This window comes from Staurois parvus, unplaced genomic scaffold, assembly GCF_062004578.1.
Source record: "Staurois parvus isolate SC_StPar_1 unplaced genomic scaffold, SC_StPar_1.0 ptg002686l, whole genome shotgun sequence".
In the NCBI taxonomy this organism is placed as follows: Eukaryota; Metazoa; Chordata; class Amphibia; order Anura; family Ranidae; genus Staurois; species Staurois parvus.
The window spans coordinates 1,091,345-1,108,176 of record NW_028320482.1 but is presented as its reverse complement, the minus strand read 5'-3'; the positions used below and the strand labels follow the sequence as shown (position 1 = coordinate 1,108,176).

Here is a 16,832-nt window from a genome sequence, read left to right as displayed (position 1 = left end):
TGTCCGTCCGAGTTCTCCTTATGGATCGTGTGTTTCCACACTGAAACACCTCTCAGCTGTCTTCCCAGGTGGCCCTGCGGGTGGTGGACTCAACAGGGTCCCAAGAAAGAAAGCCAGGATGGTGTGATATCGTTTTAAACAGAGAAATTTATTGATCAAAGACAAGGACTGAACAAACAGAACTGACCATAAAGGTGTACAAAGATGGCCGCCGCTCCATGCGGTGGCGTGATGTCTGGGGTATGCTGCTCTTACCCTGACGCGTTTCGTGCTAAATGCACGTATTCATAGGGAGTGTGTCAGCTAACCAGACATCCACACAAAGCCCTCTATATATTTTATATGGCAATATACTATATATACAGGGCTTTGTGTGGATGTCTGGTTAGCTGACACACTCCCTATGAATACATGCATTTGGCACGAAACGCGTCAAGGTAAGAGCAGCATACCCCAGACATCACGCCACCGCATGGAGCGGCGGCCATCTTTGTACACCTTTATGGTCAGTTCTGTTTGTTCAGTCCTTGTCTTTGTTTTGGATCAATAAATTTCTCAGTTTAAAACGATATCACACCATCCTGGCTTTCTTTCGTGGGACCCTGTTGAGTCCACCACCCGCAGGGCCACCTGGGAAGACAGCTGAGAGGTGTTTCAGTGTGGAAACACACGATCCATAAGGAGAACTCGGACGGACAGATGTGCCTAGACGATGATCTTATGATGCCATATCCGATTTTGAGATAACTTCGCTTGGATATCGGGATATTATCTATAGAGATGAGCGAAGAAATGAAAAATTCGATTCGGCTGATTCGGCGAATTCCAGTGTGAAATTCGATTCGATGCGAATTTCTCCGCTACGAAGATGACTTATTTAAAGGGTTTCTAGGCTTCAGAGAGCCTTTAAATTAGTGCAGAACACTGTACCTTTAATTTAAATGCCCTTGGAGATGAGGAAGGAGAAGGAGAAGGAGAAGGATGAGAAGAAGGAGAAGGAGAAGGATGAGAAGAAGGAGAAGGAGAAGGGTGAGAAGAAGGAGAAGGATGAGAAGAAGGAGAAGGATGAGAAGAAGGAGAAGGAGAAGGATGAGAAGAAGGAGAAGGAGAAGGATGAGAAGAAGGAGAAGGAGAAGGATGAGAAGAAGGAGAAGGATGAGAAGAAGGAGAAGGATGAGAAGGAGAAGGATGAGAAGGAGAAGGATGAGAAGAAGAAGGCTGAGAATAAGGAGAAGGATGAGAAGAAGGAGAAGGAGAAGGATGAGAAGAAGGAGAAGGATGAGAAGAAGGAGAAGGAGAAGGATGAGAAGAAAGAGAAGGATGAGAAGGAGAAGGATGAGAAGAAGAAGGATGAGAAGAAGAAGGATGAGAAGAAGGAAAAGGATGAGAAGAAGAAGGATGAGAAGAAGGAGAAGGATGAGAAGAAGGAGAATGATGAGAAGAAGGAGAAGGATGATAAGAAGGAGAAGGAAGAGAAGAAGGAGAAGGAGAAGGATGAGAAGAAGGAGAAGGATGAGAAGAAGGAGAAGGATGAGAAGAAGGAGAAGGATGAGAAGAAGGAGAAGGATGAGAAGAAGGAGAAGGAGAAGGATGAGAAGAAGGAGAAGGATGAGAAGAAGAAGGATGAGAAGAAGGATGAGAAGAAGGAGGAGAAGGATGAGAAGAAGAAGGATGAGAAGAAGGAGAAGGATGAGAAGAAGGAGAAGGAAGAGAAGAAGGAGAAGGAGAAGGATGAGAAGGAGAAGGATGAGAAGAAGGAGAAGGATGAGAAGAAGGAGAAGGATGAGAAGAAGGAGAAGGAGAAGGATGAGAAGAAGAAGGATGAGAAGAAGGATGAGAAGGATGAGAAGAAGGAGAAGGATGAGAAGAAGGAGAATGATGAGAAGAAGGAGAAGAAGGAGAAGGATGAGAAGAAGGAGAAGGATGAGAAGAAGGAGAAGGATGAGAAGAAGGAGAAGGATGAGAAGAAGGAGAAGGAGAAGGATGAGAAGAAAAAGGATGAGGAGAAGGAGAAGGATGAGAAGAAGGAGAAGGAGAAGGATGAGAAGAAGGAGAAGGATGAGAAGAAGGAGAAGGATGAGAAGAAGGAGAAGGAGAAGGATGAGAAGAAGGAGAAGGAGAAGGATGAGAAGAAGGAGAAGGAGAAGGATGAGAAGAAGGAGAAGGATGAGAAGAAGGAGAAGGATGAGAAGGAGAAGGATGAGAAGGAGAAGGATGAGAAGAAGAAGGCTGAGAATAAGGAGAAGGATGAGAAGAAGGAGAAGGATGAGAAGAAGGAGAAGGATGAGAAGAAGGAGAAGGAGAAGGATGAGAAGAAAGAGAAGGATGAGAAGGAGAAGGATGAGAAGAAGAAGGATGAGAAGAAGAAGGATGAGAAGAAGGAAAAGGATGAGAAGAAGAAGGATGAGAAGAAGGAGAAGGATGAGAAGAAGGAGAATGATGAGAAGAAGGAGAAGGATGATAAGAAGGAGAAGGAAGAGAAGAAGGAGAAGGGAGAAGGATGAGAAGAAGGAGAAGGATGAGAAGAAGGAGAAGGATGAGAAGAAGGAGAAGGATGAGAAGAAGGAGAAGGATGAGAAGAAGGAGAAGGAGAAGGATGAGAAGAAAAAGGATGAGGAGAAGGAGAAGGATGAGAAGAAGGAGAAGGAGAAGGATGAGAAGAAGGAGAAGGATGAGAAGAAGGAGAAGGATGAGAAGAAGGAGAAGGAGAAGGATGAGAAGAAGGAGAAGGAGAAGGATGAGAAGAAGGAGAAGGAGAAGGATGAGAAGAAGGAGAAGGATGAGAAGAAGGAGAAGGATGAGAAGGAGAAGGATGAGAAGGAGAAGGATGAGAAGAAGAAGGCTGAGAATAAGGAGAAGGATGAGAAGAAGGAGAAGGAGAAGGATGAGAAGAAGGAGAAGGATGAGAAGAAGGAGAAGGAGAAGGATGAGAAGAAAGAGAAGGATGAGAAGGAGAAGGATGAGAAGAAGAAGGATGAGAAGAAGAAGGATGAGAAGAAGGAAAAGGATGAGAAGAAGAAGGATGAGAAGAAGGAGAAGGATGAGAAGAAGGAGAATGATGAGAAGAAGGAGAAGGATGATAAGAAGGAGAAGGAAGAGAAGAAGGAGAAGGAGAAGGATGAGAAGAAGGAGAAGGATGAGAAGAAGGAGAAGGATGAGAAGAAGGAGAAGGATGAGAAGAAGGAGAAGGATGAGAAGAAGGAGAAGGAGAAGGATGAGAAGAAGGAGAAGGATGAGAAGAAGAAGGATGAGAAGAAGGATGAGAAGAAGGAGGAGAAGGATGAGAAGAAGAAGGATGAGAAGAAGGAGAAGGATGAGAAGAAGGAGAAGGAAGAGAAGAAGGAGAAGGAGAAGGATGAGAAGGAGAAGGATGAGAAGAAGGAGAAGGATGAGAAGAAGGAGAAGGATGAGAAGAAGGAGAAGGAGAAGGATGAGAAGAAGAAGGATGAGAAGAAGGATGAGAAGGATGAGAAGAAGGAGAAGGATGAGAAGAAGGAGAATGATGAGAAGAAGGAGAAGAAGGAGAAGGATGAGAAGAAGGAGAAGGATGAGAAGAAGGAGAAGGATGAGAAGAAGGAGAAGGATGAGAAGAAGGAGAAGGAGAAGGATGAGAAGAAAAAGGATGAGGAGAAGGAGAAGGATGAGAAGAAGGAGAAGGATGAGAAGGAGAAGGAGAAGGATGAGAAGAAGGAGAAGGAGAAGGATGAGAAGAAGGAGAAGGATGAGAAGAAGGAGAAGGATGAGAAGGAGAAGGAGAAGGATGAGAAGGAGAAGGATGAGAAGAAGGAGAAGGAGAAGGATGAGAAGAAGGAGAAGGAGAAGGATGAGAAGAAGGAGAAGGATGAGAAGAAGGATGAGCAGAAGGAGAAGGATGAGAAGAAGGAGAAGGATGAGAAGAAGGAGAAGGATGAGAAGAAGGATGAGAAGAAGGATGAGAAGAAGGAGAAGGATGAGAAGAAGGACAGTTCTGTGACAGTTTCTGTCTATTTCTGACAGTTCTGGGACATTCACTCCATACAGCGGTTTCAACCGCTGTATGGAGGGAATGTCATAGAACTGTCAGAAATAGACTATTAATGACAGTTCTGGGACTGTCCTTCCATGCAGCGGTTGAAACATTGTATGTATTTGTTTCCATAAATGGATCCATTTATGGAAACAAATACATACAATGTTTCAACCGCTGCATGGAAGGACAGTCCCAGAACTGTCATTAATAGTCTATTTCTGACAGTTCCATGACATTCCCTCCATACAGCGGTTAAAACAGCTGTATGCAGTGAATGTCCCAGAACTGTCATAAATAGTCTATTTCTGATAGATCTGGGACATTCACTCCATACAGCTGTTTTAACCGCTGTATGGAGGGAATGTCATGGAACTGTCAGAAATAGACTATTAATGACAGTTCTGGGACTGTCCTTCCATGCAGCGGTTGAAACATTGTATGTATTTGTTTCCATAAATGGATCCATTTATGGAAACAAATACATACAATGTTTCAACCGCTGCATTGAAGGACAGTCCCAGAACTGTCATTAATAGTCTATTTCTGACAGTTCCATGACATTCCCTCCATACAGCGGTTAAAACAGCTGTATGCAGTGAATGTCCCAGAACTGTCATAAATAGTCTATTTCTGATAGATCTGGGACATTCACTCCATACAGCTGTTTTAACCGCTGTATGGAGGGAATGTCATGGAACTGTCAGAAATAGACTATTAATGACAGTTCTGGGACTGTCCTTCCATGCAGCGGTTGAAACATTGTATGTATTTGTTTCCATAAATGGATCCATTTATGGAAACAAATACATACAATGTTTCAACCGCTGCATTGAAGGACAGTCCCAGAACTGTCATTAATAGTCTATTTCTGACAGTTCCATGACATTCCCTCCATACAGCGGTTAAAACAGCTGTATGCAGTGAATGTCCCAGAACTGTCATAAATAGTCTATTTCTGATAGATCTGGGACATTCACTCCATACAGCTGTTTTAACCGCTGTATGGAGGGAATGTCATGGAACTGTCAGAAATAGACTATTAATGACAGTTGTGGGACTGTCCTTCCATACAGCGGTTGAAACATTGTATGTATTTGTTTCCATAAATGGATCCATTTATGGAAACAAATACATACAATGTTTCAACCGCTGCATTGAAGGACAGTCCCAGAACTGTCATTAATAGTCTATTTCTGACAGTTCCATGACATTCCCTCCATACAGCGGTTAAAACAGCTGTATGCAGTGAATGTCCCAGAACTGTCATAAATAGTCTATTTCTGATAGATCTGGGACATTCACTCCATACAGCTGTTTTAACCGCTGTATGGAGGGAATGTCATGGAACTGTCAGAAATAGACTATTAATGACAGTTCTGGGACTGTCCTTCCATGCAGCGGTTGAAACATTGTATGTATTTGTTTCCATAAATGGATCCATTTATGGAAACAAATACATACAATGTTTCAACCGCTGCATTGAAGGACAGTCCCAGAACTGTCATTAATAGTCTATTTCTGACAGTTCCATGACATTCCCTCCATACAGCGGTTAAAACAGCTGTATGCAGTGAATGTCCCAGAACTGTCATAAATAGTCTATTTCTGATAGATCTGGGACATTCACTCCATACAGCTGTTTTAACCGCTGTATGGAGGGAATGTCATGGAACTGTCAGAAATAGACTATTAATGACAGTTCTGGGACTGTCCTTCCATGCAGCGGTTGAAACATTGTATGTATTTGTTTCCATAAATGGATCCATTTATGGAAACAAATACATACAATGTTTCAACCGCTGCATTGAAGGACAGTCCCAGAACTGTCATTAATAGTCTATTTCTGACAGTTCCATGACATTCCCTCCATACAGCGGTTAAAACAGCTGTATGCAGTGAATGTCCCAGAACTGTCATAAATAGTCTATTTCTGATAGATCTGGGACATTCACTCCATACAGCTGTTTTAACCGCTGTATGGAGGGAATGTCATGGAACTGTCAGAAATAGACTATTAATGACAGTTCTGGGACTGTCCTTCCATGCAGCGGTTGAAACATTGTATGTATTTGTTTCCATAAATGGATCCATTTATGGAAACAAATACATACAATGTTTCAACCGCTGCATTGAAGGACAGTCCCAGAACTGTCATTAATAGTCTATTTCTGACAGTTCCATGACATTCCCTCCATACAGCGGTTAAAACAGCTGTATGGAGTGAATGTCCCAGAACTGTCATAAATAGTCTATTTCTGATAGATCTGGGACATTCACTCCATACAGCTGTTTTAACCGCTGTATGGAGGGAATGTCATGGAACTGTCAGAAATAGACTATTAATGACAGTTGTGGGACTGTCCTTCCATACAGCGGTTGAAACATTGTATGTATTTGTTTCCATAAATGGATCCATTTATGGAAACAAATACATACAATGTTTCAACCGCTGCATGGAAGGACAGTCCCAGAACTGTCATTAATAGTCTATTTCTGACAGTTCCATGACATTCCCTCCATACAGCGGTTAAAACAGCTGTATGCAGTGAATGTCCCAGAACTGTCATAAATAGTCTATTTCTGATAGATCTGGGACATTCACTCCATACAGCTGTTTTAACCGCTGTATGGAGGGAATGTCATGGAACTGTCAGAAATAGACTATTAATGACAGTTGTGGGACTGTCCTTCCATACAGCGGTTGAAACATTGTATGTATTTGTTTCCATAAATGGATCCATTTATGGAAACAAATACATACAATGTTTCAACCGCTGCATTGAAGGACAGTCCCAGAACTGTCATTAATAGTCTATTTCTGACAGTTCCATGACATTCCCTCCATACAGCGGTTAAAACAGCTGTATGCAGTGAATGTCCCAGAACTGTCATAAATAGTCTATTTCTGACAGTTCTGGGACATTCACTCCATACAGCGGTTTCCGGCAAAAAGTGTATGTGCAGAGTTCCTCTATTCTGCAGATACACTTAGAGGAGCTCTGCAGATACACTTAGAGGAGCTCTGCACATACACTTTTTTCCGGTTTGGAATTATTCTTATTTTCATCCTACTTCTTCTTCTTCTTCTTCATCCTCATCCTCATCCTCTTCTTCTTCTGAGGATGAGGATGAAGAAGAAGAAGAAGAAGTAGGATGAAAATAAGATTAATTCCAAGCCGGCAAAAAGTGTATGTGCAGAGCTCCTCTAAGTGTATCTGCAGAGCTCCTCTAAGTGTATCTGCAGAATAGAGGAACTCTGCACATACACTTTTTGCCGGCTTGGAATTATTCTTCTTTTCATCCTACTTCTTCTTCTTCTTCTTCTTCATCCTCATCCTCAGAAGAAGAGGATGAGGATGAGGATGAGGATGAGGAAGAAGAAGAAGAATGAAAAGAAGAATAATTCCAAGCCGGCAAAAAGTGTATGTGCAGAGTTCCTCTATTTCTGACAGTTCTCTCACAGCTTCTTCACATGTACAGCGGTTGAAATATCTGTATCCTAAATGGAAACTAATAGATACAAATTGTATCTATTAGTTTCCATTTAGGATACAGATGTTTCAACCGCTGTACATGTGAAGAAGCTGTGAGAGAACTGTCAGAAATAGAGGAACTCTGCACATACACTTTTTGCCGGCTTGGAATTATTCTTCTTTTCATCCTACTTCTTCTTCTTCTTCTTCTTCTTCTTCTTCATCCTCATCCTCATCCTCATCCTCTTCTTCTGAGGATGAAGAAGAAGAAGAAGTAGGATGAAAAGAAGAATAATTCCAAGCCGGCAAAAAGTGTATGTGCAGAGTTCCTCTATTTCTGACAGTTCTCTCACAACTTCTTCACATGTACAGTGGTTGAAACATCTGTATCCTAAATGTAAACTAATAGATACAATGTTTCAACCGCTAAACATGTGTTCCTTCTGTCAGAGAACTGTCAGAAATAGCGGAGCTCACTGCAGGGACACTTTTGCCGGCTGATCGGGAAATGTTCGATTCGCGCACCCGAAGTAGGCAAAATTTCGGTTTCGACACGAATCGAATATTTCCTGAAATTCGACTCGAATTCCGGTTCGCCTAGTTCGATTCGCTCATCTCTAATTATCTACATGCATATTTGAATTATGCATCTGGTGAGTGCATGATTCAATTGATTTTGATCACCGGAAGACACACGTTTTGAATCACCGTTTTGGAATTTTTAAGGACTTTTTTTGCACGATGTTTTGCACTTAATAGTCACACATTCTTACATTTGGTTGCTATATGTTTATTTATCAGAGGTAATTGTATTATTCTTAGCGCTGCGCCCTCTTTTTACATGTTCTTTGTAGGTTTATTGGTACCTTTTGGCGTACAGCAGCTCCTCATCTAGCGCTCACTTCCATTTTTCTTAGACCATTTAAACTGTCATTTTTTTTCTTGGTAAATGTCACTTTTCCTGTAAAATATCTTACAGCAAGAATGAAAAAAAAATGCATAGAGGCCCCAGAAATTACTTACTAGACCCTGGTACGTATTTTAAGGGGAATCCTCACACAAAAATAGTCCTCCACGGGGACAAGACCCTTTATTTGAGCATGCAGCTCGGCTGGCCAGGATGGAGGGAGGAGCTTGCGATTGTATTTTCCAGTGATATTAATTCAACATGGCTGAATATATATTCAGTTCAGTCTTGGAATCTTCGATCAATTAAAATTAGGTCTGAACCTGGTTGAGATGAAAACCTGGAGCCCAACCCTAGTGGTCAGTGTAGTGGTCCCCAAACTTGCTGACCAATGGGAGAAGGATCCTCTTACATCATGATCAGTGGTAAGATTGCCCCCTTACAGATCACTGATCCCAATAGTCATTAAAAGACAGAAATTGTTTATGGCTCAAGGAACCCCTAGAAATCTTTGGAGGAACCCTAGCTGAGAAAGGCTGGACTAGGCAGTCACATATTTCTGTCCCCCTTGGTGGGAGTGGAGGTGACCCCTCTATAAGGATCTACAGTCCATACACACACAGCACAAGGCCGGGGTCACACTACGAGATGTTTTTGGGGCTGCAGTTCTTCTGAGCTCCACAAGGTGGGGATCTCACTTCTACCCAGACAGGAAGTCTCTATGGAAGACAGGAAGAGATGTCAGGTACAGACAGGAAGTGATGTCAGGTACAGACAGGAAGTTCCGGGTGAGAGGTGAGGCAGGAGGAAGTAGAGAGGAGACATTGGTGGAAGTGGCAGCAGAGGAGGTAATAAGATGTTATTAACTATTTACACCCAGTAACCCCCCGTCATGTCCGTCCTCTTCCTCCATAGTCACGTCCGTCCTCTTCCTCCATAGTCACATCCGTCCTCTCCCTCCATAGTCACGTCCGTCCTCTCCCTCCATAGTCACGTCCGTCCTCTCCCTCCATAGTCACGTCCGTCCTCTTCCTCCATAGTCACGTCCGTCCTCTTCCTCCATGGTCACGTCCGTCCTCTTCCTCCATGGTCACGTCCGTCCTCTTCCTCCATGGTCACGTCCGTCCTCTTCCTCCATAGTCACGTCCGTCCTCTTCCTCCATAGTCATGTCCGTCCTCTTCCTCCATAGTCACTGTGACGTCTTTTATCTCCAGCAGATGATGATACACACATATATAGTGTGGGAACCCAGATTAACCCCTTCAGGGGCAGAACATTCCCCCACTTCCGGGGCCGGAACATTCTCCTCATTGTGGAGATGGGTCACCTTCTCACCTCATCAGTCTATACAAACGGATTATATGACTCTTAGTGGCGGGGGATGGGGGGTTAATTAGGGGGATTGGATATGTTTGTCTTTATTTTATAAGATTCAGATAGGAAGAAAGAGGGAAAATGTTATTTGTACAAAATGTCCAGAAAACGTATTTCTCCATAATGATCCCAGTCTCAGATATTCATCCTGAAATGTGATCAGTAAAGTCTCCGGAGAACACGGAGATCACAGGGATAGGATGTGTCCTGGCAAAGCCCAAAGACAACGTTCATCTTTCAGTTTAGGAGAGGTGGGACGCACCCGGGAGAAAGGATTCTGTGTACAGAAACCTCACAGAGCGCCCCCCACAGCTTCTCCTTTCAACGTCCCTCCAACCAGAATCAGAGAATTCTATGACATCACACTGACCTCACAGCTCCTCCTCCCAATGTCCCTCCATCCAGAGTCAGAGAATCCTATGACATCACGCTGACCTCACAGCTCCTCCTCCCCCCAATGTCTCTCCAATCAGAGTCAGAGAAACCTTTGAGATCACACTGACCTCACAGCTCCTCCTCCCAATGTCCTTACATCGGGCTCTTTTTCTGATGCTCTTAGGATATGGGTGGACCCTTGGCATCTTCACTTGCAAAGCAGAACTGTTGGTCTTGCCTTGCATGTATTGATATCAGAATCTGCAACAAGCTTTTAACCTCTATTTTGTATTTCATTGTGTGTGTCAGGTTCCTACAAGGTGTCAGGGTGTCACTGTCTATTTCTCCATGGAGGAGTGGGAGTATTTAGAAGGACACAAGGATCTCTACAAGGACGTCATGATGGACAATCAGCCGCCCCTCACATCACCGGGTAAGAGGAGACTTTATTGTAAAGGAGAGAGCAGTACGGAGGATCCACCTAGATCCCCCATCATCTGATAAACACATAGAAACAATGGATTCAGTCAGTGTGTGTTTCCTACAGATGGATCCAGTCATGGGAACCCACCAGAGAGATGTCCCCGTCCTCTGTATTCCCGGGATTCCACACAGGAAGGTCACACCATCCCTCACCATCATCAGGTAGAGGAGGAACAATCACTGATAGTATCATTAGGATCTGTACATTATCTGCATTGTTACCATTGATGGCATTTTTATTATATATTCAGAGTGGAAACCTGAGAGATTCTAAAGTTGATGTTAAGGAAGAGATAAAAGAAGAGGAGGATGAGGATGGGGTGATGGAAGAATCAAAGTTTTTAAATGTAAACAAAGATCTGTACCAGGACACCATGGTGGAGTCATCCAGCTACTTAAATCACCAGAGAGATGTCCTCATCCTCTGTATTCCTGGGATTCTACACAGGAAGATCACAACTATATACATGATCAGGTAGATGATTGACAATTATTGGTATTATTTATACACAGCATGTTTGTTACAATGAATGTTTAATTATATATTTAGAATAAAGACATCATGGATAATAATATTGTTGTTAAAGAAGAGTATAAAGAGGAGGATGAGGAGTATGGAGCGATGGAGGAGTTTTTAGAAGGACACAAGGATATGATGGAGCCGCCTAATACCAGGAACCCACCAGAGAGATGTCCCCGTCCTCTGTATTCCCGGGATTCCACACAGGAAGGTTACACCATCCCTCACCATCATCAGGTAGATGAGTGACAATTATTGGTAGTTGTGATTTATACACAGCATGTTTGTTACAATGTTTTATTATATCTTTCAGAGTGGAATCCTCGGGGATGATAATATTGATGTTAAAGAAGAGTATAAAGAGGAGGATGAGGAGTATGGAGTGACGGAGGAGTTTTTAGAAGGACACAAGGATATGATGGAGACACCTAACACCAGGAACCCACCAGAGAGATGTCCCCGTCCTCTGTATTCCCGGGATTCCACACAGGAAGGTCACACCATCCCTCACCATTACCAGGTTGGTGGGATGGAGCATATGGAACATGGACTCGAGGAGATGATGTGTTTTTTTTATTTCATGTGATGTCACAATATTAAACCTTATACTTTACAGATGATATTTTCTTGGTTTAGGGTGAAGATCTGATTGATATAAAAGTTGAGGTTAAATCAGAAGAAGAGGAGGCGTATGTGAGGGATGATCAGCAGTCTATGGAGGAGGATGGAATAACGGGGACATTTATAGAGGAGGACACTCCTACAGAGATCAGCACAGGTGGGTCATGAACACTAAATCCATTCCTCCACCCATACTGCTCACTGATTGGTCCAGAGAAGGGCGGGGACTGGGTGATATCAGCCTGTAATCCCCTGGTCACTTTCCTGAGCTGTGTTCCCTGTCCTGTATTCCTGGATTTCTCTCGGATAATCTTCCTTCTCTGTGCTGCAGACACAATTTATGTATCTAGACTGGATTTATGGAGGTTCTGGGGCTCAGCTGGCAGAAAAATGTTGATTTTCACCATAAGTGTTACTAGACCTATGAATTTTTTGTCCCATGCCCGGGTCTAGTAAGATCTCTGACAGAACAATTCTCCCAGGGTTCCTTGCTCTGTTGTCTGCTGGCTGTGCCGGGTGGAGGGATATGTCTGTATAGTCTCAGACCCAAGTCACTGAGTGCAGTCTCAGGAGATGGGAGGCAGCGGTGTGGGATCTCTGCAACTTGTCTCAGTCAAGTAAACATTTAGGCTACCAGTGATTACTAAACACAAATATTTTAAGTCCTGACCCTTACACTTGAAGCACCCTCCTAGACAGGTGCTAAGTTAGGTAAATTTAGTTTGGCTCACTGTGATCTAATGCATGTGATTAGTTAGGTCTGTTTTGTGTTTCACGTGCTGCAGGTCTTATTGCTCTCTCCCTGCATTTCAGAATCATCTTTGATGGTTCTGGAACATAAATGGGGAGTAAGACAAATGGGAAGCATGAGTATTTACACTGTCTCAGCCAATCCCTGTGGGCTCTGCACAGATGGTTGCTGGGAAATGGTGTGAATAGTCTGAGACCTCCACAGCGGTGTCTTGTCCTTCAGGAAGAGATCACAGCCTAAGGGGGGCTGGTTGCTCCCTTAGGCAACCATCCTATGTGTTTGCTGCTCATTGAGACCTCAGCTGGGCTAGCTGAGGGGCCTGGTTGCTAGCTGAGGGGCTGTCGTCTGTGGATCTGGTCTGATGTCAGTGGGAAAAGATGTCTAGAAGGTATGGGCAGGAGGCAAGCAACATCTGAAGAAATTTGTGAGTACAAATTGGTATGAGAGAGCCTAGAGACTGTGGGCTGTTACCACCCCTCTGGTGCTAGAGAGTCAGCTGTGTGTGTAAAGGGACATTGTGCCCGGGTCCTGAAGAGTTCACTCTATCAAAATATTAGTGAAAGGACTCAGCTCAGATTGTCCTAAAGAGGAAGATTTATATCTTCAAGTTGCTGCTACAAAGCTCAGTCCATTATCTACTTGTACAGGGACTTTTCTCACCGTTCCAAGAGAGAGAAGCTTAGTGTCCTCAAAGTTGCTGCTAAAGGTTACTGGAGTATTCCGGAGCTACCCTATTCCTATCCAAGTTCAAGTTCTTCATTAAAGCATCAGAAAAGCATAGCCCCAGACTCTTCATTGCAGAGCAATTCCAGGAAAATACCTAAGGGACCTTTAATACTGCTGGCTCCTACTGCTACAACTAGACGCTATATACTCTATGTTGTACATTACATACTCCTGACCCCTGCACTATATACTCTATGTTGTACATTACATACCCCTGACCCCTGCACTATATACTCTATGTTGTACATTACATACTCCTGACTCCTGCACTATATACTCTATGTTGTACATTACATACTCCTGACTCCTGCACTATATACTCTGTGTTGTACATTACATACTCCTGACCCCTGCACTATATACTCTATGCTGTACATTACATACTTCTGACCCCTGCACTATATACTCTATGTTGTACATTACATACTCCTGACCCCTGCACTATATACTCTATGTTGTACATTACATACTCCTGACCCCTGCACTATATACTCTGTTGTACATTACATACTCCTGACCACTGCGCTATATACTCTATGATGTACATTACATACTCCTGACCCCTGCGCTATATACTCTATGTTGTACATTACATACTCCTGACCCCTGCGCTATATACTCTATGTTGTACATTACATACTCCTGACCCCTGCGCTATATACTCTATTTTGTACATTACATACTCCTGACCCCTGCACTATATACTCTATGCTGTACATTACATACTCCTGACCCCTGCACTATATACTCTATGTTGTGCATTACATGCTCCTGACCCCTGCACTATATACTCTATGTTGTGCATTACATGCTCCTGACCCCTGCACTATATACTCTATGTTGTACATTACATACTCCTGACCCCTGCACTATATACTCTATTTTGTACATTACATACTCCTGACCCCTGCACTATATACTCTATGTTGTACATTACATACTCCTGACCCCTGCACTATATACTCTATGTTGTACATTACATACTCCTGACCACTGCACTATATACTCCATGTTGTACATTACATACTCCTGACCACTGCACTATATACTCCATGTTGTACATTACATACTCCTGACCCCTGCACTATATACTCTATGCTTTACATTACATACTCCTGACCCCTGCACTATATACTCTATTGTACATTACATACTCCTGACCCCTGCACTATATACTCTATGTTGTACATTACATAGTCCTGACTTCTGCTCTCCCCCTCCCCCCACTGCTATATATACACATAATATGGATTCTGTTTTGTTCCCCCCATTTCCTACCAGCTGGACATTTTATATCGGATGATGTGATTGGAGCACAGACTTTTACATGGTGATAATAATGTGATAACATCCTCCAACTTTGGACCCTTAAACAGAAAATGATAATGAGGGAGGAGTCAATACCCCAATGATGGTGGTCTTCAGGATCAGTCCAGTCTTCATCTTGGTTGTTCTCCCCCCATCCTCACTCTCTGACCTCTGGTGGGGCTCAGCCCCGCTGTTCTTCATGACTAAATCATGGACTAAATAAGGAAGTGCAGTACTTCTTGTGTTGGGAAGATGGCGATGAGTGATAGAGGGGGTGGGGACCCTCGTCCTATAATCCCCTCATCACCGTCCCTCCTATAAAAGACAGTTCTGGTTGTTTCCTCACTCTCTGACTAAGGTCCATGAATAAAGAAATGACCTGGTAGGAGATCAGAGGAGCCATTTCCTAGTTCCCTTGAGGGTGGAATTGTAAGCTCCTCAGAGACCAAGCTGCCTGATGTGGGTGGAGTCCTGGTTTGGGGGAACCAATCTGCTCCTGTCTAGTAATCCTCTTTATCTTTGTATTTTAGTTCATGGCCGGGAGATGAGGAAAACCTCCGAGGATTGTCTCACTTTGTCTCCAGACTGGAAAGTAGAAGATGAGGACATCACACAGTATAGTCCAGGAGAAAACCCGGCTCCCTCCAATGTCCATCCGGCACCACCCAGTGTAGATGGACCATCAGATTCCTCGTATCCTGAGGAACCTCAGACTGTGCAGGACCGGGCCAGCCTTCCGACAGAGAAGAGCTTCTTCTGTACTGAGTGCGGGAAGGGTTTTCATTTTAAATCCAATCTTAATGTGCATAAAAAGTCTCACTTGTTTGAGAAGCCACAATTCTGTCCTGAATGTGGCAAATGTTTTTCAAAGAAGTCCCATCTTTCCATACATCAGCGATCTCACACGGGGGAGAAGCTACATTCCTGTCTTGAGTGCGGGAAATGTTTTTCAAAGGAGTTCCATCTTTTCATACATCAGAGATCTCACAAAGGGGAAAAGTTTTCTTGTCTTGAGTGCGGGAAATGTTTCTCAAACAAGTCCTATTTTTCCGTACATCAGAGATCACACAAGGGGGAGAATTTGTTTTCCTGTTCTGAGTGCGGGAAATGCTTTGTGCTAAAATCCAAACTTGCCCTACATCAAAGGTCTCACACAGGAGAAAAGCCATTTTCCTGTACTGAGTGTGGGCAATTTTTTTCACAGAAGGCCAATCTTGTTTCACATCAGAGACTGCACACACATGAGAAGCCGTATTCCTGTCCTGAGTGCAGGAAATGTTTTTCAAGAAAGTCCAATCTTTCCATACATCAGAGGTCTCACACGGGGGAAAAGCCGTATTCATGTCCTGAGTGCGGGAAATGTTTTGTACAAAAATCAGTACTTGTCAGACATCAAAAGACTCACACGGGGGAGAAGTCATGTTCCTGTCCTGAGTGTGGGAAATGTTTTTCACAGAAGTCTGATCTTTACAGACATCAGATAGTGCACACGTGGGAGAAGACACATTCTTGTCCTGAGTGAGGGAAATGTTTTTCATTGAGGTCTAATCCTAACAGACATCAGAGATCTCACACGGGGAGAAGTCACTTTCCTGTCCTGAGTGAGGGAATTGTTCCTCACTGAAGTCCTGTCTTCCTGTACATCAGAGGTCCCACACAACCGTGGAGGTGTATTAGTGCCTTGAGTGCGGGAAATGTCTTCTAGATGAATGTTGCTGGACATCCCAGCTCATGTGGGGAAGAAGCACACCCTGATATACACCTCAGATATACTCCATGGCAGATCTTCATCATGGAAGAAACAGTTCATAAGGAGATCAGAGGTCACCAAAGACATGGATGAAGTGTGGGACCGGGTTGGCCATTGATAGTAGGAGAAGAATAAAAATGGAGTCGTCACCTTTCATTGGCTGAGTACATTTTGTGGTGGGAGATTTCACAAACACTTAGAGGCCTGTTTTTTAAAACAAATGCATAGAACGAATGTGACCAACATTTGCCCAAATGAACTCGGTGATTGACAGCCAAGGCAGCCTACCCAGAACTGCAAAATCGTGTGTGTGTGTATATATATATATATATATATATATATACAGTGGGGATCGAAAGTTTGGGACCCCAGCTAAAAATTTGTATTAATGTGCATAAAGAAGCCAAGGAAAGATGGAAAAATCTCCAAAAGGCATCAAATTACAGATTAGACATTCTTATAATATGTCAACAAAAGTTAGATTTTATTTCCATCATTTACACTTTCAAAATAACAGAAAACAAAAAAATGGCG

General features: G+C 43.2%; 1 protein-coding gene across 1 annotated transcript in view; it reads left to right on the top strand.

Moving 5' to 3' along the window:
• Nucleotides 1-16,454, top strand: part of LOC149429908 (uncharacterized) — a 72,350-nt gene extending 55,896 nt beyond the window's left edge. The window contains 5 exon segments of the mRNA XM_089666361.1: nt 10,937-11,097; nt 11,173-11,379; nt 11,456-11,662; nt 11,779-11,920; nt 15,079-16,454. Of these exon segments, the coding sequence (XP_089522487.1) occupies nt 10,937-11,097; nt 11,173-11,379; nt 11,456-11,662; nt 11,779-11,920; nt 15,079-16,070 (1,709 nt within the window). The 3' untranslated portion in view covers nt 16,071-16,454.
• The last annotated feature ends 378 nt before the right edge of the window (nt 16,455-16,832 follow it).